The 24143-nt window shown below is 42.3% G+C and overlaps 1 protein-coding gene across 4 annotated transcripts in view; it reads right to left on the bottom strand.

The window, feature by feature from the left end:
• Window positions 1–24143, bottom strand: part of APBA2 (amyloid beta precursor protein binding family A member 2) — a 79284-nt gene that overhangs the window by 18664 nt on the left and 36477 nt on the right. For 2 of the 4 annotated variants that reach the window (XM_089538374.1, XM_089538375.1), the window contains exons 2-7: window positions 21261–22270; window positions 16076–16156; window positions 13274–13310; window positions 8232–8377; window positions 6189–6224; window positions 2828–2914 (exon numbers count right to left, since the gene is read on the bottom strand). In XM_089538374.1, the coding sequence (XP_089394500.1) occupies window positions 2828–2914; window positions 6189–6224; window positions 8232–8377; window positions 13274–13310; window positions 16076–16156; window positions 21261–22232 (1359 nt within the window). In that variant the 5' untranslated portion in view covers window positions 22233–22270. Of the gene's footprint in view, window positions 1–2827; window positions 2915–6188; window positions 6225–8231; window positions 8378–13273; window positions 13311–16075; window positions 16157–16911; window positions 16961–21260; window positions 22271–24143 lie in introns of those variants that run through there. The other 2 variants (XM_089538377.1, XM_089538376.1) reach the window with 2 other exon arrangements.

The raw sequence follows: 24143 nt of genomic DNA, 5'->3' as shown, positions 1-24143 counted from the left end.
ATTTTTTCTTTCAGATTTGGGAACGTCTTGGAGATGAGACCCAAGTCGAAATATGAAATTCATTTAGGTTCCCTAGACACCTTGCACACATAGCCCAAAGGTAATTTTATACACAATATTTGAAATAATGCTGTGCATGAAACAAAGGTTTTGTACGCTGAACCATGAGAAAGCAAAGGCGTCACTGTCTCAGGCACCCATGGCGACAATTTTGGATTTCAGAGCATTTCAGAGATCCAGATAAAGGAGACTGAGTCTGCAGTTTCCAGAAGATGTAATTCAACCTTTTCTTTTCAGGAAAAAAGCAGTCCAAGACGTCTTCATGGACTGAGGACCATCAAAAAAACATTGAGGTCTTAAGGCCCACCTTTTCTTTATTTCGTTCTGAGGAGGCCTCAAATAGATCAGAGATGGAACACAAATTGAAGCTTGTCATTTTATTGTTATAAGAGAATTTTAATTGTTGCATTGGTGGGGGAGATAATGGTTTGATTTATATTGTTACATTGCTGTATTTTTATCTTTACTGTAAGCCACCTTGATCCTGACGGAGAGGCAGGAGATAGATAGATAGATAGATAGATAGATAGATAGATAGATAGATGGATAGATTGTTTTGCATCCTGTGCTGCAGAGTTACTAAAACTGTTGCCAAGACTGCAGTCATGGTTCCTAACTTAGGTGACTTTCAGACAGGATTAGACCATTTCAGTAGCCACGGTGGCTGGCAATTTCTAAGAGCTGTAGTTCAAAAAACCAAAGGGAGCACTCACAACACACCCACATACATACACTGTATCTTTGCACTAGCTCTTCTTTGGAAAGTGCTGCAAGCCGGAAGAAACCAAGTCCTGCTTAGTGAAAGCAACGCCGATCCATCACAACAGGAAACGGATTAATTTGTTGCACCCTCTCTACCTCTTAAATCTTGCTTTTGGCTCTAGCTGCTCCTATACCAAGTATTCAGCTCTCATATCCATGCTTTCCCCTACCAAATTGGCATTTATTATTTACATGCTGGGGCAAAATGCAACCGTATAATGCATCTGTTACAGCAGCGAGCCGATCCCATAACTGTTTGTCGTTTTATTAAGCACCCACAACAAGCCTGGGGCTGTGGGGCAGCAGACAGCCTTTTAATAATGATTGGAGCAATCGCCTTCCTGAAAATATCTACCAATGTAGCACAGGGCCCAGGGGCAGTTTGTGAAGGTAGTGGATGGCTCAAGCCCAAAAATGAGAGCCAAGGTGGCTTACAACATATGGGCTCAAACAGACAGGCCAAAATAAAGCTGCTTCGGGTCACTGTGGAGGTACGCTGTTTAAATGATGCATGCGTCCTAAGAGGCCGGAAGCCGTGCCAAAGCCATGCGCCAGTCCTAAGGAAAGCAGTGCAGCTTTGGCATAGCTTCTGGACTCTTAAAATCCATGTGTCATTTAAACAGCATATTTCCAAAGTGACCCGAAGCACTGTCTGTTCAGGCCCAAATGTTTAAACAAAATGTGCCTAAACTAGTCACCTGTTTTAACATTTGTAAGCCAGCTCAAGGCCTATGGTTGGAGAAAAAGTGAGATAATAATAATAATAATAATAATAATAATAATAATATCAAACTGCAGGCTTGCAACCTGTAAATAAACATAATAAATAATAATAACATGAAAGAGCCATTTCGTAGAGACATCTTGCAGCATCTTTGAGACTAACTGAAAGAAAGAAGTTGGCAGCATGAGCTTTCATAGACTTCAGTCTACTTCCTCAGATGCATTTGGTGCAGTGGAAGCCATGCACAGACACGTATATATGCCACTGGTATGTGAGCATGTCAATTAAAATTACAAATCCTTTGTGTATGGAAATAAAATTGCAGATTCAGTTTTGGCAGATCCAGTTTTGCAATGGGACTAACTTGTGGTGAGGGCAATAGATGCATGTCAGTTTATCTCCATGCACAAAGTACAGTTTTCCTATGTCTTTGTGCACTAAAAACCGTTGTTAAAACTGGATCTGCAACTTCATTTCCATACACAAAGGATTTGTAATTTGGATTGACATCCTTACATACCAATGGCATATATATGTCTGTGTCTGGCTTCCATTCCTCCAAATGTATCTGAGGAAGTAGACTGAAGTCTACGAAAGCACATGCTGCCAATTTCCTTCTTTCCTTTAGTCTCTAAGGTGCTGCAAGATCTTTCTATGTACTGAGTCTACAGACTATATCTGTGAAAGAGTCATGTTAGAACTATTAATAATTCCCACGTCTCTGTGCCTGAAGCACTCCTGACTGCAGGTTTGGCATTCATCCTAATGTCGAGACTCAGAAACTAATTTTGGGTTCTTGGGTTGAACAACGCACACTTGAAGTCAGGTCCGGCCTGTGTGCATCTTTCTGGGCAGCTGAACAACAACAAAAGATGCGTAGTTGGAGGAAAAAATTAGCAGGTGGAAAATGGATATACTTGCAGTTGAAAACTGCAGAGAGAGGAATAAATACATCTGCTTACAATCCATTGCTTGTCCCAACAACAGAATTTATGTAAGTGTTTACTTATCAAGTTCTCATTGATCAAGTGGGTCAACCCCAACTGAAATGAGCCACATTCTGCAAATGTTTTCAACTTGCCAAATTTTTTGTATGCATTTAGGGCTGACTGTGAATGCAACCAGAGCAGCTGGTAACTTCCATGTCAACCGAGTGGAGAATCCTCTCCCCATTAGAAATAGTGAAAATAGCGATCCAAGGTGCTCAACCTAAGTTCAGCACCTTGGATAGATATTTGAAATGGATGTCCATCTGACAGCATTGGTTTTTTGCATGCTTACCTGCGTATCTGCATTCAGAACTTTAATCCTCTGCGTGGAGATGAACAGATCCACTTCTGTCAACGCTTGGGAATCTCCCTCGGAGCTCTAGAAAATATGAAATGAAAACGAAACGAAAGCCCACAAGGGAACAGTACAGAGAAAACATTAAGTTTTTCTTCTGGCAAACAGTCCTTTCGTCCCAACAGCTACTCTGGACAAGATGGAGAGTGGGGCACACAACAACCACACAGCACAGGTTGACCGCAAGACAAGCCAGCTTTCTGGAAGCATCCCTTTCCAAAATACATGCACAAACCTAACCCCCTGAAGAGAAGCCTCCTGAGAAATTCCTTCAACTGGTGAGCCCTAAAGCAAAGAGTTCAAGGGTGGACACTTTGGATGTTGAGGCCAACAAGGGGGATTGTAGCAGACCTTGGAAATAAATTGCTAGAAAACACATTGGTTATAATTAATTCCTCTTTCAAGGGAGCCATTGCTAAAGCACAACTAGGTTGCATTGGAATGGTAACCCAACAAGGGTTAAGTCACTCCCTTTCCTGGAGTCAATGCAACTTTTTAGTTATCTCTACAGTCTCATGGGTCAAATATCAACTCATGCTGCTCCCCTTGGTGTTTTTGGAGTACCAAGAATGAAGCGGACAAGAGAAGTGTGTGTTTTGTACACAAGCCGGCAACTTGGAGCGTTCAGCAAATTATGGAGAGATCCAACAGAGACATCTGCTCTGTAGATGGATATTTCATGCACCCTTAACTTCACTTTATTTCTTAGGGAATCTAGCAGTTTTCTTTGCACATGTCAGTACTGTATGTCACAAAATGGAGTCATTTCTGAGTACCATCTCTACCTTGCATTTATGTTGGGGAAAATATCCTGCCTTCTCAAATGTATACAAAAGGGCAAGAGCATTTTGGGAGAGGTTTGAGGAGGCACAAAGCTTACTGGAGTTCTTCAATGCTCTCTTGGACTTTCGGTGGCCATTTTGGTTTCCCAGAAGATTCCATTGTAAGGAAGCCACCAAGGCTCAGTAGACCAATACATAGCCATTACAAGTCCTTGTTTTATTATGGGGGATTGCAAAATGAAATAAGCAGTACTTTTCCTTCCATCCTGAAAGCAGATAATTAATGATGACACTAGCCTTACAATTGGTTTACAACACCAGCTGTAATTCCTTATCCAAATGAAGCAAGAATGATGCCAATTACAAAGAAAAGGCTTTTGTTAAGAGACAGTACTAATCTTGAGCATAGCACCTTAGACAAGAACTACCTTCTCCATAAGTTTTGCACTGTTGCCAAACAGTAACTGTGTGTAGCCTCTACATCACATTTTTATCTTAATTTCTCAGGGGATGTCCAAGGTGTTTAACCTATTTTAGGGATAGGGTCAAACACTTTGGATTCAAATTCAAGCTAGAACCCAGAGTATTTGTTGATATCACACATTCACCACTGTGTCTTGTGTTCTTTGTCTTGCACAAGGGCATGGACTGAGAATATTACTTTTGGGGCTATGACCAACGACAGCTGGTGGCTGATGAATCTAGTAGGGGTTAGTCTCAGGTTTAAATGAACTATGCAAGATGCTTGTCCTGTTGGGGGGAAGTGGAGAATGAAACATCTTGGAGAATTTCCTTCCAGTTTGGATGAAAAACCAGATTGGATCGCCTACCGCATTGGTGTGGAAGTCTCAACAGCCACTAGATGCCAGGCACCATGTTGGCTGGGAGACTCTGGAGCTGTATCCCTAAAATAGTAACTCTTGCAAAATTTGGGGCAGGGGTGGCCTACTCTTAAGAGAGTAGGAGCTGTATTGGTGTCCCAGGAGACTTTGGAGGGCTGCACCACCCTACTACATACATCTTCGAGAGGCAGAAATAATCACATTTTGGGGCATCCTTGGGTCATTTAGACATAGGCATTCTTGGATCATTTGAGTATCCTTGGGTCATTTTTTTTAGACAAGCGTGAGACCCTTTTTTCAAATAACAAGAAGTTATTTCTTCCTGCTCACTTCCTGTTTAAAAAAAAACAGGGCCTAAAATAATAATAATAATAATAATAATAATAATATCATCATCATTGTCGTCGTCATCGTCATTTATTTGTATAGCGCCATAAGTTTACATGGCTCTTTACGGATACAATAAATGCCTTAGTGCGTCAAAAACAAAAAGCTCGTGGAGAAAATATCCCCATGCCCCCTAGGTTTTAAAATGTATCCCCATATTTCCCTGGTTTTCAAACTCTGGCTCTCTAGAGGTTTTATTATTATTATTATTATTATTATTATTATTATTATTTATATCTTGCCTCTCCCTATGGACCGAGGCAGGTTACAATACATTTCAATAATAATTTTAGTTTTAGACTTCAAAACTAATTTTAGTTTTAGACTTCAACTCCCAGAAATCCCAGTCAACACTTGCTCAGGAATCTTGGGAACCAAAGTTTCCAACACCTGGAAGGCCAGAGTTTGAGAGCCACAGACCTTGAAATTTTGGGGGCACACTAAAGAGTAATTTTTGTTTGGAGCTATAAAACAGCTACAGGGGCTGTATGTGGTTCGCTTTTCCCACCCCAGTTTTAGTGGGATGAAAACGTTGACTGGACTTCAGCATGGGAATTACAATTTAGTAAGTGGACTTAAGTGTGTCGGAAATAGAAATGGCACCAATGAGCTTTCGGGGAGCGCTCACCAATGTGCATCAGGACACCACCTAGAAAGTGCCAGAGCACAACAGAAGCACTGAATATATATCAGAAGTGTTTGATGCACATCAGAAATTCCTGTTTTCAATGCACATCAGAAGTATCCAGTGCACATCAGAAGTGCCTGATGCTCATAAGGAGCACCCAGTGTGCATCTTAGCACTCTTGTTGATACCCAGATGAACATTTTTTGCAATTCACTACCAGGGTTTCATTGCATTTCTGCAAGGTATCTGTGGATTCATAAAGTTACAAAACGTAAACTGTGATGTGGAATCTCGGTGGTTATCTTTATCTGGGCTGAGCAAAGGCGCAACCCAAGAGCATCAAAACCCTTCAGTCTTTAGTAGCAAAGAGACAAGAGAAAGCAGGAAATGAGCCACTTTCCAACAAAACCAGCCAAACCACACAATGAAACCAAAGAAATGAATAACCAGCAAGCCTCAAAGGAGAACCTTCAAAGGAACCAACAAACTGTCTCCCTCCATCCAGCAACGTACAAACAAAAACAAAACAAAACAATACAGTTTTACAAGATTCACCACAAGGGACACGACACTCCAGGATGCACAGGGATGACCAAAACAGAAAAGCAAAACAAACCCATACTACAGACATTAGCATTCAAGAAAAACCGTTTACACACCGCTTTTTTCTTGATTTTAGCTGCTTTTTGCATCCTCTGGGTTAGAAGCGTTAAAAAAAAGGTCAGGAAAAAGATAAATAAAAGGGAAGTAGACAAAAAGCATAAAAAGAAACAAGGGGGAAATGAGGGAAGAGAAAAAATACATCAGGTGAAGCCAGGGAAACCTTTCATCCAGGGATCTCCGACCTACTTTGAGCAGAGAAAAAGAAAATATTGTGCATGCGTCTATGTGTGTTAGTGTCGCCATGTTTTCAAAATAGCAATAAGGGACAGTTGCAATTCACATTGCCCAGGGTTGTCAGTCTGGAAGTAGCTAGCAATAAGTTCATGTTCTGTCAAAATACCAAATGAAAATATTGATTTCTGTTAAAGGGTCGCCGTAAGTCAGAAACGACCTGAAAGCAAGCAACAACGAACAACAAAGCCATGTATTTCTCTGTAAAATTATTGTCCACTTTCAAACATTACATGACGTACCCATTTCTGTCTCTGTGACAAGCCCATGTCCAAAAATAGGGGATTTTCTTTTTTTGGCATCTTGTTTAGTTTATATAAAAGGAAAAGCTTTCCAAGATTGAAACAGCTTTCTAACCCTGCCAGTCCTATAAGGGACAAGCTTATCCGACCCTCCGATAAAGGACATCCCTTATAATAAGGGACAATGGGCAACCCTGGCGTGTGTGAGTGCATCTCAGCTTTTAGTTGTATGCATCTATCACCAACTCATTACAGAAAATACTAAATAATTTAGTGGCTGGAGGTCTGTTGGCATCTAATGTATGCATATGTTCCCCCTATGGAAGTGGTTGGCCTTTTTGGTTCAAGACAAAATGTCTGGGTTCAATCCAAGACGGTAAAAGTGACATTGTATACAGAGTGCCATTGCACCGGCAAATGAGCAAACCAGCAAGGAAGCTTTAGTCTAAACAAGAACGTTCCCAAGCTCAGTGAGATGCAAATAGGATTCTGTATCAGATTCTGAGATAGAAGGGGACAAAAATCGATGTGACGGTAAGTGTGTGAGTCCCATCTGGAAACAATAACTTTGTATATTGGTTTCCCCCTCCCTTAATTCCATACCACTTAGAAGAACTTTTTTTGTATGTGATGTTGTGTATTTCTCTGCTTCTCAGACCAGAAACCATCACCCTGAGAGGGGCAGGGAAACAGAAAGGGTCCCAATATTGCAAGACAAGGTTAGTCCTGTTAGACATTCCAAGCAACAAAAGGCAGAAAGCACCATTTTTGGCAAAAGCCATACTTTTGCAGAGAGGTTAGGCTTCCACATCAATTGATACAATTGATGGGGCATTTGAAGGCTGGCATCATATTAGTTTTATGCACACTTAAGTTCCCTTTCGCACACATTTGCACTTCTTTGGCCAAGGCGTAATATCTAGTTTTGGTTCACAGTTAAATAAGCAGATTTCCAGAAGTGTGACTGTTGCGCTTGCACTTATGCACGCTTGGTTGGTTCCTAGCTACTCTTCAGTGCTGTCAACCTACAACTGGATTCAATGAGGATGTGGTAACAAAATGTGCATTTGCAGATGAGATAACTGGCTGCACAACATCTGTATTCAGGAGACGGGTAGTGCGGCTTGACCACCATTCAACTATGTGAGTGTAATTTACACAATGCAAGAACAATGTATAATCTCAGGTCAGTGTTACCAAGTCTAATTTTTGTTATTTGTTTGCAGAGTGAAGTATGCTGTTTTTCCTCTTTCACATCATAAACCTGGAACATTGCATCTGGCCCTTCTCTGCTGATTCAGAAGCATTTTGAAAGCTCCTCTATATTATTCCTATTCTGCACCTATGTGGGTGGGTGGATATATATATATATATATATATATATATATGGCAACACAAAAGAAATAACTAGCTCCCTGCGGTGCTCGGAGCAGCGCAGCTTTCGGGAACGTCACGGGAGACAACACCCTGCTGACATTTCCAGAGCAACAGACATTTCTGACTCTTCCAAGTACAGTCATCCAGGGATGCTGCGCTACCTTTCCACGGATCAATAACCTCTCTTACCTTGACGCGGCTCACCGCCTCCTGGGCTTGCATCATTCGGATGTTTTTGGAGGGATTGCGCTCCGAGAGCAACTGCGTGGAGCCCAAGTAATTGGCCGCGAAGATGATGCCATCAATGAGGTCTTCGGGTTCACAAGGACCTGGAACTAAAGGCAAGGAGGTGGGCGGTTATTTTCTGGCAGGAGAAGGAAAAAGGAGGCATAACAAAGAACGCGGATACTTCCCCTGGCATTCCTTAATAGTCTTCCTATGTCCATAATTGTCTACCTAATTGCAAAAAGGACTGTACAACTGCTGCAGCAAATATTTAGATGGAGCAAATGGTCTGTGCAATTGCAGGTCAGGGAGGTAGGAAGCAAAACAATGTAATATTAAAATTAGAAGGATGCTTGCAAGGAACGCTGAAGAGCGCCATGCACAGAGTTAATAATCCAGGCTGATATTGCTTCAGTTGTCATCTTGTTTCCCCATTATTTCTGAACGCAAGTGTTCTTGTACAGACTAGGAGAGAACTGCAAAGATCTCACTGCTTTCTCCTGACTTCTTGGAATACATGCTACTCTCCAATACCCTGCCTTTGTGGAGGCATGCAAATCCAGCCTGATATGTTGTATGTATCAGGGTTTCTTGACTGTCAGGAAAGCCCTTTTTTCCAACCAGGAAATGAAGAACTGAGAATATAGTTGGGATCTCTCCTCCAGACCATAGTGATTTAACTAAGGAAATGTCTTTGAGATACTCTTCCAATGGAGGGTGGACAGCGTACAGAGAAAGACACCTTCAAGCCATGTTTGCTGAGCACTGAAAGATTTACAGGAGCGTGTGCCACCGCTGGCAATAGTGAGATCTCAGCCCATTTTTGCTGGTTGCAAATGTCAGAGAAGGAACATTTTCCCCAATAGCAATAGGATGACAGAAACAGAAGCTCCTAACACACTTGCTGCAGCTGTAGCCACAAGCTATTCTAAGGAGAGAAGAGCAGAGGGAAATAAAACTGTGAAGCAGCAAAGAAGAAATCAAGCGTCAAGATGTTCATGACAAGTCCAGAGGCATGACAGAAGCTCCAGTTTCCATGCTGCAGGAATATCTTTATTGTTGTAGATGTTGTGTTCCTTCAAGTTGTTTCTTACTTATGGATACCCTAAGCAGAACCTATCATGGGGTTATCTTGGCAAGATTTGTTCAGAGGAGGTTTGCCATTGCCATCCCCTGAGGCTGAGAGGGTGTCACTTGCCCAAGGCCACCCAATGGGTTTCCATGGCTAAGCGGGGAATCGAACCCTGGTCTCCAGAGCTGTAGTGTAACACTCAAACCACTACACAACACTGGCTCTCTTGCAGGATGGCCAAATATTCAGCTGGGAAACCGGAAAATAAGGAAACCAGTAAATAAAACTGAGCCAATGTGGCATAGTGATTTGAGGGTTTGACTACAACTCTGGAGACCAGGCATGGCTTGTATGAAAATAAAAAGTCTTCAAGGAAAAAGTGTAAAGAGCACAAGAATAAGATGAAGAAGGTCAGGGGACCAGCTAATGCAAGTGTTGGGGTTGCCAAGAAGTGAACCAACCAATGGATGTAAGAAAAGCTAGATTTTGCCACTCCTCCAAACAAATCTTGCCAAGAAAACCCTGTGACAAAGTCTTGAGGTTGCTGTAAATCAGAAACAATGTGAAGTCAAAAGGTGCCAGCCACAGATGCTGGCAAAACGTCAGGAGTAAACTGTTCTAGAACATGGCCATAGAGGCCAAAAACCTACAAAAATCTATGGATGCCAGCCATGAAAGGCTTAGTCTGAAGATGCTAGCCACAGATGCTGGGGAAACATCAAGAATAACCTCTTCTAGAACATGGCTACATAGTCCAAAAACCTTCACAAAAATCTAACTTGAAGACACACAACTATAACAATAAAGGTATTACTGCAACATGGAAACAACATGAAGGCAGACAACACACACGCCGTAAAGAAAAACTGCCATTCAGAATATCTTTAGGGCCAGTAAAATATTTCCTGATTGAAGGCCTTGAAATTAACTTTTACATAAAAAAGAAAAACAGAGCCTTCTGGATCTGCAGGTTGTACAGTATTAGCTCCGCTCTTCCAATGCTCCTGTTAACAACCTCTTTCAGTTCTTTGAAAAATCAAAAGGAAGAGAGGCCAACATCTTGGAGATAACTGGCAGGATCATCTCTCTCTACCATGCAGCAAAGCGAGCGAGAGAAGCAGAAATTTGTGCCTGGAGAACTTAGCACACCTTCAAAGCGTCTCTGGAGGGGGTTCAACTCATAGCGGGGAAATATCTGGGGTTGGCACCGACAAAGGCACCGCTCTAATGGGGAGACTTGAAAACACGCTGGAGTTCATCCCAAAGATTCTGTTTCCTTCCCTCTTTCTTTTTCTTCTTCTGTGTGACCATCTTGTTCAGTACTTTCACATGTGCTCTTCCCTTGATCTCCCTCTTTCTCAGGAAGCCAATTTGATCAGCCTCCAGCCTCAGGATTGTTAGTCTCAGAGGGCCACACAAGCACACAAAAAGAGGTTCCTTGGCCATTCCTGCCCTCCAGATAAGAGGGCAGGCTTTGGACTCGCAACTGGGTTTGTTCCTTGAAGGAGAGACTGCAGTGGGGAAAGACGGCTGGGGATGATGGAGACCGATCTTGAAAAAGTTCCCACTGGAGATGTGGAGGGAACCCTAAAAAACTCCCTGCATGCTGCTTCCTTTGCCTCTGGCATAGATCACTACTAACTGTTCTCAGTGTAAGGAGCCTTCTCCCACAATTAGATTCAACACCTTGGATAACTCCTTTCCAATAAAGGCAAAACCGCAAAGTTGGGTCACCATCCCATTGAGACGGAAGCCAACAACCTCCACTTATCTCAGGTATCAGTTTTGCCTCTACTATTTTGGGAGTTGCTGGGGAATAAATTTCTGCATGCCAGGCAAGTGCTCTGCTGCTGAGCCAAGTGTCACCTTTACTTGTGAGAAGACGGACACAAAGAGAACCATAATGTTCTCTTTTTATTTTTGCAAGCGGCAGTCATCCCCTCCTGCCTTTTCAGAAAGCAATGGCTCTGCTCAGACAGATTTAATGAAAGATAAGGCACCAACCCGTAATATCAGTCTCGGGGAAAAGGGCAAAACAGACACAGCTAAGTGAACCTTGGACCTTCTGCTGCCAACAACATTCCCAGGCGGATCAATCACAGAGACACATTTAATTTCATTACGAGACTCATCCGCCACAGCTATTAAAGGCATAATTAAAACTTCCAGAATCAGAGGAGTGTTGGAACCGTGCAAATAGGCCTGGATGATATGCATTGCAGGGGACAGCTTCCAAAAAAATAAAGCACCCCAGTTTATTTAGCTTGTGGCCACATAAAACAGCGGTCGCTGATAAGAAATTCTCTCCACTCAGTAGATGCTCAAAAAAGGCTGGAAGCAAACTCTGTCTGCAAATTACAAATGCAATGACTCCTCGCCGTCTTCTAAGTCATCCTGGGGGAAACTGGCCATTAAACATCTCCCTAGGGAGATGAGAAGGTCATTTGCCACCATTACCTCCCTGAACACATTTGGTTTTGTTGGCTCTTGGAAGCTAAGTAGAGTTAAGCCTGGTTAGTCCTTTGATGGGAGACCACCAGGTAATTTCAGGGATTCCCAAGTAGGGCAAGGTAGAAACCTAACCAAGACTATTTAAAGGACCACACAGCATGGCATAGTGGTTTGAATGTTGGACTATGACCCTGGAGACCAGGGTTCAATTCCCTACTTGGCCATGAAACCCATTGGGTGTCCTTAGGTAAGTCACACTCTCTCGGCCTCAGGGGAAGGCAATGGCAAATCTCCTTTGAACAAATCTTGTCAAGAAAACGCCACAATAGGGTCATCTTACGGTTGGAAATGACTTGAAGGCACAAAACAACTGATTCAACCACTGAACATCAGCACTAACAACAAGATTTAGGTCTTAATTTTTGAAAAATGTGTGTGTGTTGCCTTCAAGTTGCCTGCTGACCTATGACAACTCCATAGTTGTTGTAGGGTTTTCATAGGCAAGGATTCCTCAGAAGTGGTTTTGCCAGTTCCATCCTCTGGATTCCTGGGATTCCTTGGAGGTCTCCCATGCAAGGGCTAACCAGGGCTGACCCTGCTTACATTCCATGATCAGACAGGCTCTAGTGCTTTTAGGATGTGTGTCGGTGCCTTCAAGTCATGGGTTGACTTACGGCAGAATTTGATAGGGTTTGCTTAGGCATGGGATACTCAGATATAGTTTTGCCAGTTCCTCCCTTTGAAATGTAGCCTCTGGTATTCCTTGGTGGTTCCATCTAAGTACCTAAGTCTCTCCCAGGCCTGAATCTCACTTGCTAGTCTTTAAAACAGCCGATCCACTGAATCAACTATTGAGTGGCAAGTCAACTCATATGTAAATCCCTCTGATTCAGTACACAGAAAGATCTTGTAGCACCTTTGAGAGTAAATGAAAGAAAGAAGTTGGCAGCATGAGCTTTCCTAGACTTTAGTCTACTTCCTCAGATGGATTTGGAAGGAGATGTAAGTCTATGAAAGCTCATGCTGCCAACTTTTTTCTTTAGTTTCAAAGATGCTACAAGATCCCTCTGCATACTGATTCTACAGACTAACATCTTTGAATTCTCCCTCTGATTCAGTGGCTATATTCTAGTTGAAACAAAAAATGATTTAGGATGTAGTGTTGCTGTCCCTCTCAAAATGGTGAAAAGAAGCAACATTGCATCACTTCCTGTTGCCATTTTGAGAGGGACTGCAGAGGAAAAGACTTATTTGGGAACAGGGTTCTGGAGTGGTTGTGGGACTAATTTTTGCATGTATTCATGCATTTGGGGGGCTTTCTGCAACACTATACCCACCTTGCTCTAGCCTTTTTCCTATACTGTTTGCACAGTGGGCAAAATGAAATAAATCCATCCAAATCCAATCTCTTATGTTTGCTAGGATCCGCATTCCCCCATTGCAGATGCTATAAACATGATGAGAATAGCAAAGGTGTACTCACCGTCAACAAAACTTGGGAAGGAAGAGACCTTCTTTGTCTGCATTAGAATAAAAATAATGAGTTATACATCTCTATAGCAGCCACAAAATAAATATCCAGCCAGAGATAGTATTCATTTATGAAAAGTATTTTGATAGTGTTGAAAAATATTACGCTTTGGGTTCTAGTTTTCCATCACCTTCTAATTTTATACATCCACGTTATATTATTATGTTTTTTCAGGACTTAGAAGTAAACATAATCTGGGTGAACAATATATGTATATATACACACACACACACACACACACACACACACACACAGTGGGTCCTTGGTATCTGCTGGGTTCCTGGATCTTCTGTTAATACCAAAAACAACAAATATGAACAGAAATAACTAATCTTTTACAAAACGCCAGACAGCTAAACAAATAATTTTAAAATATTGGTTTTTTTTCTTTTCAGAAATTCATTGCAATAGAATAAAACTGTTATTTTCAGATGTTAGAAAATTCATTCAAGTGAAATAAATGTTAAACAAGAAGACTATGTTATAGAGATATAGTATTACGGTAGAAATAGTTAATACGGAAGTTGTGATATTCAGGCGAGGCGATATAAGAAAACCCTTGACGAAGATGTGAAACAAGATTAATAATAGGTTAAATGTATGATTTGTTGGGTATAGGATAAGGTATTATACATATACAGATTGTATATGTATTAGGGGCGAAGATATTAGGAGCATTCAAAAAGTCAGGAAGTATTTGATGTTTAGTCATAGTTAGTGTTTTATCTATATTACCATTGTACTGTTAGTTTGCATTGACAGTTTCAAATTTGTATTGTCTCTATGTGTTTACGTTCATTGTCTTATTGTCTTTTTTTAATATTATGTATTTTAGTATAATAAAATTGAAATATATTATTTTTAAAAAAGAAAGAAATGTTGTTCTGTTTGCAATTATCAGATGAGAAATCTCACTCCAAATTTTAAAATAAATAACTTTGCATATTCAGAAGATTAGTTCTCTCTGGTTTTAAAAAGCTTTGCGCCATCAGATTGGCACTTATTTTTCTGCCAGCCTGGACACAAAGGAATAAAAAATTGTCCGACACTGATATGTATGTTCGGCATCTAAATGTTTCCATTCTCTTGTGCTGAGAGCGCCAGAGGATTGATGGCATTGCCTAAGTGGACGGCAAAAACGCTTTTTGCCTGATTAAAATTCTACTAATTGAGTATAAAGACAAAGGGAAAGACAGAGGAAGATTTAATTTATGCTGCCAGAAATAACCCGCCTTATCAATAAGAGAATATTTATTCTGCTGATTCAGAAGGAACTGTCTTTAAGAGGGACTGGAGATACCCCCCGGCCATTTACACTTTGTTAAGAGCTGATTTAAACTAGATTCAATGGAACGGTGCCTAATCCATCAAGTTAATATGGCCTTGGAAAACATCATTGAGTTGATGCATAATACAGTAGGCTCTCCACATTCACTGGGGTTAGGGGCACAGGACCCATGTGAAAGTGGGAAAATCCCAAATTAAAAACAACATTTGCAGCTTTGGTTACTGGTAGATTTGATTAATATGTTCTTTCTGGCAATCTCTAGATCAGCGATTCTCAATCTGTCAGTAGCGACCCCTTTGGGGATTGAATGACCCTTTCACGGGGTCGCCTAAGACCATCGGAAAACACATATTTTTATATGTGTTATATAAACAATTTTATGGTTGGGGGTCACCACAACATGAGGAACTGTATTAAAGGGCCAAGGCATTAGGAAGGTTTAGAGCCACTGCTCTAGATCCTCCAACACAGCTATGGTCAACCTCGTGTGGTTGACCATAAAGTCATGCTGGAGGATCTAGAGATTCCTAGAGAGAATACATCTTTGGGCATGTTTAGTTGCTCCAGCATGGTTTTTTGGTCAACGTTCCCCAGAAGTTGAACTGGAGGACCTAAATAAGAGGGAACACTTCTCTAGGAATCTCTAGGCCTGCCAGTGCAACTCCATGGTCAACATCTGCCACAAGCTGACCAAAGAATTGTACTGGAGGACCTAAAAATGCCTAGAGATGTGTTCTCTCTAGAAATATCTAGGACATCCAGCATGACTCTGTGATCAACGTCTGCAAGAGGTTGGCCATACACTTGCATTGGAGGACCTAGAGATTCCTAGGGAGAACATGTTGATCAAATCTATGAAGAATCAAAGCTGCAAACGTGGAGGGCCGACTGGTGCCATATGTATTTAGATGGAGGAAGCTTTCTCTCTCTTTCTTTTGCTTGAGGTGAAGGAATGGGCAACTTCAGAGCCAAATCCAGCTCTCTAGTAGCCAACGGAGATGGAAGAGCTTGTTAGAAGCCCAGTGATGGAGACTGGAGACCTCCCTGCCACCCATCACCTCTTTCTCAAAATGCCCTTCCCAAACAAAGCAATTCTCTGGACTCCCTCTAGCTCAGTGATTCCCAAACTTTGGTCCTCCAGGTGTTTTGAACATCAACTCCCAGAATCCCCAGCAAGCTTGGCCAACAGCCAGGAATCCTGGGAGCTGAAGTCCAAAACATTCAGGTGTTAATCCAAACTTTAAAATGAATGATCCAGGTTGTTGAACCGGATACCCAAACAGCCTCTCCACATTGGATGTCTCCTTCAAAGTTTGGATTGAAAACCAGAATGGTCTCCCTGCCCCACCAACATGGACGCTACCTGCTTTGGGAATGAAGCCTAGTGGTCGCATGCAAAAACAAAATGGGGAGAGGTTGAGAGGGGGCAAAAAAAAACAGAGCCCATTTTATGTTCCAATACTTGCCTCTGGCATATTGTTGTTGTCGATGGGTCCGTTGAGATCCGAACGCTGCTGTTTCCTGGGCTGTTCCAACCCATTACACACCTGCAAAGAAGAAGGAAAGAGGGACACCGTACTGATCAATAACTTAGGAGGGAAGGCAATCAATAACAGCATGGTTTATCACTGCTTCTTGATCGTGATTTTTCTTATTCTTTACTGCTCTTCCCTGTGGGAAGAAGAACCTTTGGTTTGCAAGAAGAAAAGAATCGGTCTTGCATTTGCACTAAACTGAGATCACAGGCTTACTCTTTGATTCGCTCTGTAGACACTATGGGGAAGAATATTCAGAAATAATTGGAAAATGGTTAAAAAATGGCTTTTTTAAAACATTGGGAGACTGATGAAGAGAGACCTTGGCCAGTGGGAATTTTGTAGTTGTTTGCCTTCCAATATTTTCTGACTTGTGGAGACTCCAAGGCAAACCTATCACGGGGACTCTGGAGAGCAGGGTTTGATTCCCAGCTTGGCCATCAAACCCACTGGGCAACCTTGGCCAAGTCGCATGCTCTCAGCCTCAGGAGAAGGCAATGGCAAACCTCCCTGAAACAAATCTTGCCAAGAAAACCTTATGATAGCTTTGCCTTAGGCTTGCCATAAGTTTGAAATGACTTGGAGGCACACAACAATAGCAACAAAGGCTCTTCAAATAGCTTCAGAAAGAGGATGGACGCTACCCATTGCTAGAAATGCTCTAGCTGGAGTCTCTGCATTGAGGTGGAGGTTAGGTTTGATGGCCTCTGGGAACCCCTTCCAATTCTAAGATTCAATAATTCTATGAAAATCAAACAGTTATCTACCAGAAGATCACGGACAACGTTCTGCTTGCCTCCATTGTCGGCTACCATCCTGCTGGGCATAAAAGTGGGATAATTAATTAATATCTCACCTTAATTAATTACTGTATACACTCGACTATAAGTCGACCTCATGTATAAGTCGAGAACAGATTTTGTGGCCAAAATGATGGATTTTGATATGGCCTATGGATAAGTCAAAGTTAAAACTTAGGGGCATGTATCAAAGGATGTGAAGAATGAAGCAAAGGAAAACAAAGTCAAAGACCAAAATTCAAGCAGGCATAACTGTTTGTGCTCATATTAAAGGCTGGATTGAAATAGATTATACTCTTGCTTTTCACCAAGAGATGGTTCCTTTTTTAAAAAAATAAGAGTTAAAGTACAGTACTTACATTGACCCATGGATAAATTGACTCAGGTTTTTTGGGTCACTTTTTAAACCTAAATTTCCAGACTTATGTATGAGTATATACAGTAAATTATTTGAAAGCAACATTGTTCCTAGGTAGGTCCCCACCACCAAAGGAGAAAGCCATTTTCATCCCCCTTTTCTGTCCTCCAATAAGACCTATAAACAGCATTTATGGCTGGGAGAACACCAAAAAGCCTTCACCGTTCAGGTCATGAACATGTGCCGACATGTGCCGTCCCTATGCAATGCACACATGCAAGGGAACCTTTGACACAGAAGGTTGCAATGCTGCCAAATGGCATGCAAATTATTTCAAAAACAGTCAGGATTTAATCCGAAAGGCTTCACGCAAAAGCCGGATGGCTGCAGGCGAAGGAAGGGATGATTTGCAAGGAGGAGTGACAGCATGTTGTTTGGGTCTGAGATGTGAAGAGACAGCGCTATGGCTTCTTCTGCTCTTTAAAGACTGCGTCGGGTCTGATTATTATTCATTTGGTGGTACAAGGAACACGTCCAAAGGATAAACAGGGAGAGAGAGACACACACAAATTGGTTTATCATCGGTGGTGGCCAGTGGAGCAGTGAATCTATCTCCAATTTTGGATGGTTCCTTTAAAATTTGTATTGAAAGCCAGAGAAAAATCACAGACAGATAGATGAGAGAGACCCTAGAGTCATCAGCTGCCTCTGGTTAGACTAACATCAGATTGATTTTAGAGAGGCTGTTTGAGACACAATCAACAAATGGATTTGTTTCCCTGAACGGCAATAATTTAGCATTTATGGGTTTAATCGGCAGCTGCTGGCCATGAGGCCAAAACGAAGCTGCCGTCTTCAGGAGCAATATGCCAGCATAGGCCAAATGCTGGGAAGCAACTGCACTGAATTATTCTTTCCTTCTTCATGCTCTGTTTGGAAAGCTCCCAAAACATCTGGTTGGCTATTGAAAGAGCAGGACTGGGGACCAGGGAGACAATCACTCTGAACTGGCAGGGGTGCTTGGATGTTCTTGTTTAATGACTTGGAAGACCATGGGGACCGTCATAGTTGTTGTTGTTGCTGTTGTTGTTAACTGTCTTTGAGTTGACCCCCAACTCATGTTGACTTTGTGGATGAGATATTTCCAAGCCCCATTGTTCTGCTCAGGTCTTGTAGATTCAAGTCCATGTCTTCCAACCATCTGGTGTGTGGTCTTCCTCTCTTTCTACTACCCTCAGGCTTTCCAAGCATTATTGCCTTTTCTAGGGAGTCCTGCCTTCTCACGATGTGGCCAAAGTATGGCAACCTCAATTTGATCATCTTGGCTCCCAAGGAGAGTTCAGGTTTAATCTGCTCAAGGACTCATTTGTTTGTCTTTTTGGTTATCCATGGTATGCTCTAGCACCACATCTCAAATAAATGGATTTTCTTCTTAATCACTTTCTTCACTGTCCAAGGGCCCAAACAGACAGGCCAAAATTAAGCTGCTTCAGGTCACTTTGGAGGTACGCTGTTTAAATGACACACGCATCTTAAGAGGCCTGAAGCTGCGTCAAAGCTGCGCTCTAGTCCTTAGGGCTGGAATGTGGCTTTGGCACGGCTTCTGGCCTCTTAGGATGCATGCAGCATTTAAACAGCATATCTCCAAAGTGACCCAAAGCAGCTTTATTTTGACTTGTCTATTCAGGCCCCAAGATGATGAAATTGAGGCTGTCGTACTTTGGCCGCATCATGATAAGGCACGGATCACTTGAAAAAACAATTATGCTAGGAAAGGCAGAGGGCACTAAAAGGAGAAGAAGACCACATATAGATGGTGAAACTCATCAGGGAGGTCACAGGTCTGCATTTACAAGACCTGAGCAGAGCCATGGAGGACAGAGGTCTTGGAGATATCTCATCTACAGGGTTGAGTTAGGGCTGACTCAAGGGCAGTTAACAACAAGCTGGACAAGATGGGCCTTTGGTCAGATCCAGTAGGGTTCTTATAGATCAGAAAGGAAACCCAAATTGCTTTATTTTCAAAGAGCCCAACAGCAGATGCCTTGGCTGGGGTTCTGGATTGCTCCACCCCATTCTCAAGGTGACAGAATTAGCAGGAGCAAAAGCATCATCATCTGCATCCTTCCTCCCAGTTCTGCTGTATTTTCCCTTTTCTGTTAAGTTCTCATGCTTCCCAGGAATTCATCATGAGTCATTGCTAGGTGCAAAGCGGAGATTTTTTTCTGCCACTGCTGGGCAGAGCATCAAACGGAAATAAAAGCCATCAAAATGCAATCAAAGCATTTCTTTTTTAAAAAAGGAAAAGAGAAGAAAAGAAATCAGCATGCTTTCCCATGGACAAAGAAAATGAGAATTTTAGTGCATCGATTTTGTATGCATCAGTTAAGCCCAGCTGGCCTACAATTCTGGACTCAACACGGACCGAACAGGGTTTGCTTCTGGGTAGACATATATAAGTTTGCAGGAAGCCTGGCAATCTTAGGTCTGAACTGCATTGCAGAAATAATGCCATTTGGCACAGCTTTAACTGTCATGCTACAAAATTCTGGGATTGGTAGTTCTGTAAGGTATTTAGCCTTCTCTGTCGGAGAGCTCAGGTGCCCCAGCAAACTGCGAATCCCAGGATTTCGGAGCATTCAGTCATAGCAATTAAAGCAGTGGTCAAACTGCAATATTTTTGCACTGCAGACACAGCATCAGTCTTAAGATTTGAAACTTTCTCATGAGTGCGGGCCATTTTAATGTTCTTTTCTTTAGCCATCCAGGGCCACTAGATGTGTCAGCTTTAGAATCATAGATTCAAAGAGCTGGGAAGGACTGAAAGGGCTGAAATATACAGCTTGGGTCTTCCTTATTCAAAATGCTGGGATCAGAAGTGTTTTAGATTTTGGATCCCGCTCCAGGTTTTGGAATATTTGCATATGCATAATGAGATACCTCAGAGATGGGACCTACATCTAAACATGAAATTCATTTATGTTTCATATACACCTTATACACATAGCCTGAAGATAATGTTACACAATATTTTCCATAATTTTGTTCATGAAACAAAATTTGTTATATTGAATCATCAGAAAACAAAGGGGGTCACTATCTCAACCACCCATTTGAACAATTTCAGAGTTTGGACTATTTTGGACTCCCAAACAAGGGATACTCAGCCTTCAGTACAAAATGAATAGACTGCTAAAGGACTTCTGAGAGACAGTCCTCCAACCTCTGTTTAGGTTGGCGACTCCATCACTTTCTGAGGACTCCAATGAAAGACAATCCAAACACTCGAAGGATGCATACATGCTTAGAAGTCACTTTGGACAATCAAGTCTGTCTATTTTACAGAAAGTTCTTCCAATACAATTTAAGGTAAATTGAACAACAACAGAAAAGCAGACAAAATTAGGCATTCTGTTACCTTGATCCCAGTATCTTCTGGAATGAGGACCTACCAACCTAAGAGGAGAAGGTGGAAAAAGAGACAGACCCACAAGAGTGGCAGTTGTGGAGACCCTAGATGGGATAGTCTTAAAATGGAGAACCATGTCCCTGTGCTCAAAGTTCCTTGGACCACAATTCTCCATTTTGTGGACATCCCCCCCCCATGGATGGGGACTTAATGATAATAATAATAATTTGTTTTATTTATATACCACTATTCCAAAGATCATAGCGGTGAACAGCAAGTAAGCTAATTAGCAAGTAAGCTAATTTGCCCCCAACAGTCTGGGTACTCATTTTAGCGACCTTGGAAGGATGCAAGCCTGAGTCGAGCTTGGGCCCTTTGCTGGTCTTGAACTCGCAATCTTGTGGTTTTGAGTGAATGGCTGCAGTACAGGCATTTAACCACTGCGCCACCAGGGCTCTGGTGATCTGATAGCCTTTCCACATGTAATTTCCACCCTGTTTGACAAGATCTTCTGTACGTCTCAATAGAAGAGGAGCATCAACCTCTTACCTGTTCTTGAGACCATGTCTGTCTTTCCTCCGGGGTTCGTGACTTGGTTTTGAAGCCCCTTGGTACCTCTCCAACTTGCTTCGACGCAGGAGGGATGTTCAACGACTTTGGCCTCCCCAGGTGCCGGTTGGCGCCATGCCCAGAGTCTCCCTTGTGACAAGTCTCTGCATAGTCATTGGGTACATTTTCAGTCCCAGAATGCTCCGGGCTCATTTCTGAGGCGCTGTTGATGCTGCTCATGCTCATGCTCATTTTAATCTCAGCTACAATCTGGTCGATGTCTTCCTCTTGGTCTTCCAGCTCAACCTCTTTCCCAGAGTGGTAAGGAGACATCCCATGGGAATTCCCATTGGCTTCGGGTGAGTAATAGCCCTGATAGCCTTCTTCACCAGGATTGCAATATGGGACATGTTCCTCTTGGTCTTGGATCTCCAGACACGCGACTTCTCCTTCCAAAATCTGGACACAGCCATCATGGTAGCCAGCGGCTTCTGTCACTTCGTGTCCAATCTGGTGCTGTCCAATTTTCGTTTCTGCCCATTCCCCTTCCTCGACCGCCTCTTGACACTCATCCGTCTCCACTTGATGCTGTTCCTGGGGGATGTACTCCTCCCCATTGCAGTCCATTCCTTCCAGGTAACTGTCATCCTCAGGGCAGTAGCGGATGTAGTAGGTTATCCCTTCCTCTTCCTCCGGGAGACCTTCGTCGTAATCCTCCTCCTCTTCGGAGGTATTGTTGACGTAATCGGAACTCGAGTCGCCGTCCCCGCTGTTATCATTTTGCTCATGTTCCGCTGGAGTAGGACTTTCCGGTCTCACGGGCATCTCGTCCGGCTCCTTCTCTGCATAGTCTTCCACTGACAAGTTACTTTCCTCGCTTTCAGGTTCCCTTCCATGAGATGAAGCAGGACAAGCTCTCGCCTGGTGATCCAGCAGCCCTGCTGCAGTGGTTGGACATTTCCTGCTTGCCATGGCTGGTGACTTATACGACAATCATTGCTATGCAAGAACTGCAAAGGAGATGGAAAACATAACCATTTTAAATATTCAAATATTTTAAAACTATTTGAAGGAGCCCCGCTCCCTAATATATCTGCCTGAGAAATTGGGTTTTTCATATACAGTAATTGCTACTTTTTAGATACTTTTTGTTGCACTCGTCTGTTCTAGGAGTCTTCTGGCACCTTTATGATTTCTTCTTGCATGGACATTTGTGGTTAAAGATCCACAGTGAAGTGAATTGTAATCCACCAATGCTCATGATAAAATAAATCTATTAGTCAAAGGGTGCATTTACAATATAAATAATAATGTAGTTTGACATTTTAACTACCACAGTTCCACCCCACAGATTTTTGGGATTTCTAATTTTGTGAGTCACCAGCACTTTGGCGGAGAAAGCAAAAGTCCTTGTAAAACTACAAATCCCAGGGTTCCATAGGATGGAGCTACAGCACTTAAAGTGATGTCAAACTGCAGTATCTCTACAGTGTAGATACACCCTAAGCTGATATACTGAGGGTGGATGTCTGAAGTCTCTCTAGTCCCCTGGCCTGTGCACAATTTGTGCACATGGAACTGGCCTATGCACAATCTGTGTGTATGAAACTGGCCTATACACAATTTGTGCACATGGAACTAGCCTATACACAATTTGTGTGCATTGAACTGGCCTATGCACAATTTGTGCACATGAAACTGACTTATGTACAATTTGTGTGCATTGAACTGGTCTATGCACAAATTCTGTGCACAATACACAGCACATTGATGTGCTACGAAGCAAGAAGTGAAGACTCCTAAAATGCAACAACAATTATGGCCAGAGGGGAACATCAACATTACAAGCTTGGGAAAAACATAGCTCATTAAATGGAAGTTTCAAAATGTCACTGCTCTGGAAGCCACCTCTTTGTCCGTCGCGCCACGGATGAGATTGGTACTGAGTGTTCAAATTAAATCGAGCCGTTAAAGGTGCCATTTGAGGCGATATCGATTTAGCATTGTAAATGTGATTTTAAAAAGGGGGAAGAAACTGTCTCTCCCTAGTGGAGAATACTAATTGGACAGCTAGCTGCTCTGCTAGATAAGGCGGCTTTCCAAAGCTACCTAGCTCCTTAATCTTCTCCAAGATGACAGCCCTTGTAAAATTTACACATGTAAATTAATTCCTCCTTTATTTAGCACAGGGAGGCTCTTAAAATCAACAACTGGACTTTAAAGGCTGAGCATGATAAGAGAAATCTAGTGCTTTACAGTCGGGCCTTTCGCATGCACAGATTCTGCATCCCTAAATTCAACCATCCACGGCTTGCGAATATTTTCTTTAAAAACCCAAAAACAAACCCTAATTTTTGCCATAAGGAAACCCATTTTACTAGGGCAGTGTATATAATGGGACTTAAGCATCCATAGATTTTGCAAGCAGAAGGCTGGCGTTGCTTCCATATTGCAGAATTCATTAACTGCCATGGCTCCATCCTCCATTTAGCTCTTGGCTAAATGTCTTTCATGTTGTGTGCCTTCAAGTCATTTCCAACTTATGGCGACCCACGTTGCTTTCTATTTAGATAGCACCTTAATATCTTATGAAACTACAAATCCTAGAATTCCTTAGCATTGAGCCAGGGCAAGTTAAACCGGCGTCAAACTGCATTAATTCTGCAGTGCAGATGCAGCCATATTTATTTTCCCAGGAGGAACAAAGGCTTCCTTGGGCAAGAACGGATGCAGGGAAAGATGCTTTACCGAGACGCTTTTATGACGGCAAACTTTTTTGGGGGAAATGATAACGGAGATATAGAGCTCCCCGCGGGCTACTTAACAGGAAATTAATTTTTGAGGTGGTTTGCGCTTGTTTGATCTCCAAAGAAAGTCGGGGAC

Source organism: Sceloporus occidentalis, unplaced genomic scaffold (assembly GCF_023333645.1).
Source record: "Sceloporus occidentalis isolate IW3139 unplaced genomic scaffold, rSceOcc1.0.p SCAF_9, whole genome shotgun sequence".
Taxonomy (NCBI): Eukaryota; Metazoa; Chordata; class Lepidosauria; order Squamata; family Phrynosomatidae; genus Sceloporus; species Sceloporus occidentalis.
The sequence above is the reverse complement of the archived record's forward strand: the minus strand, read 5'-3'. Positions and strand labels throughout refer to the sequence as shown.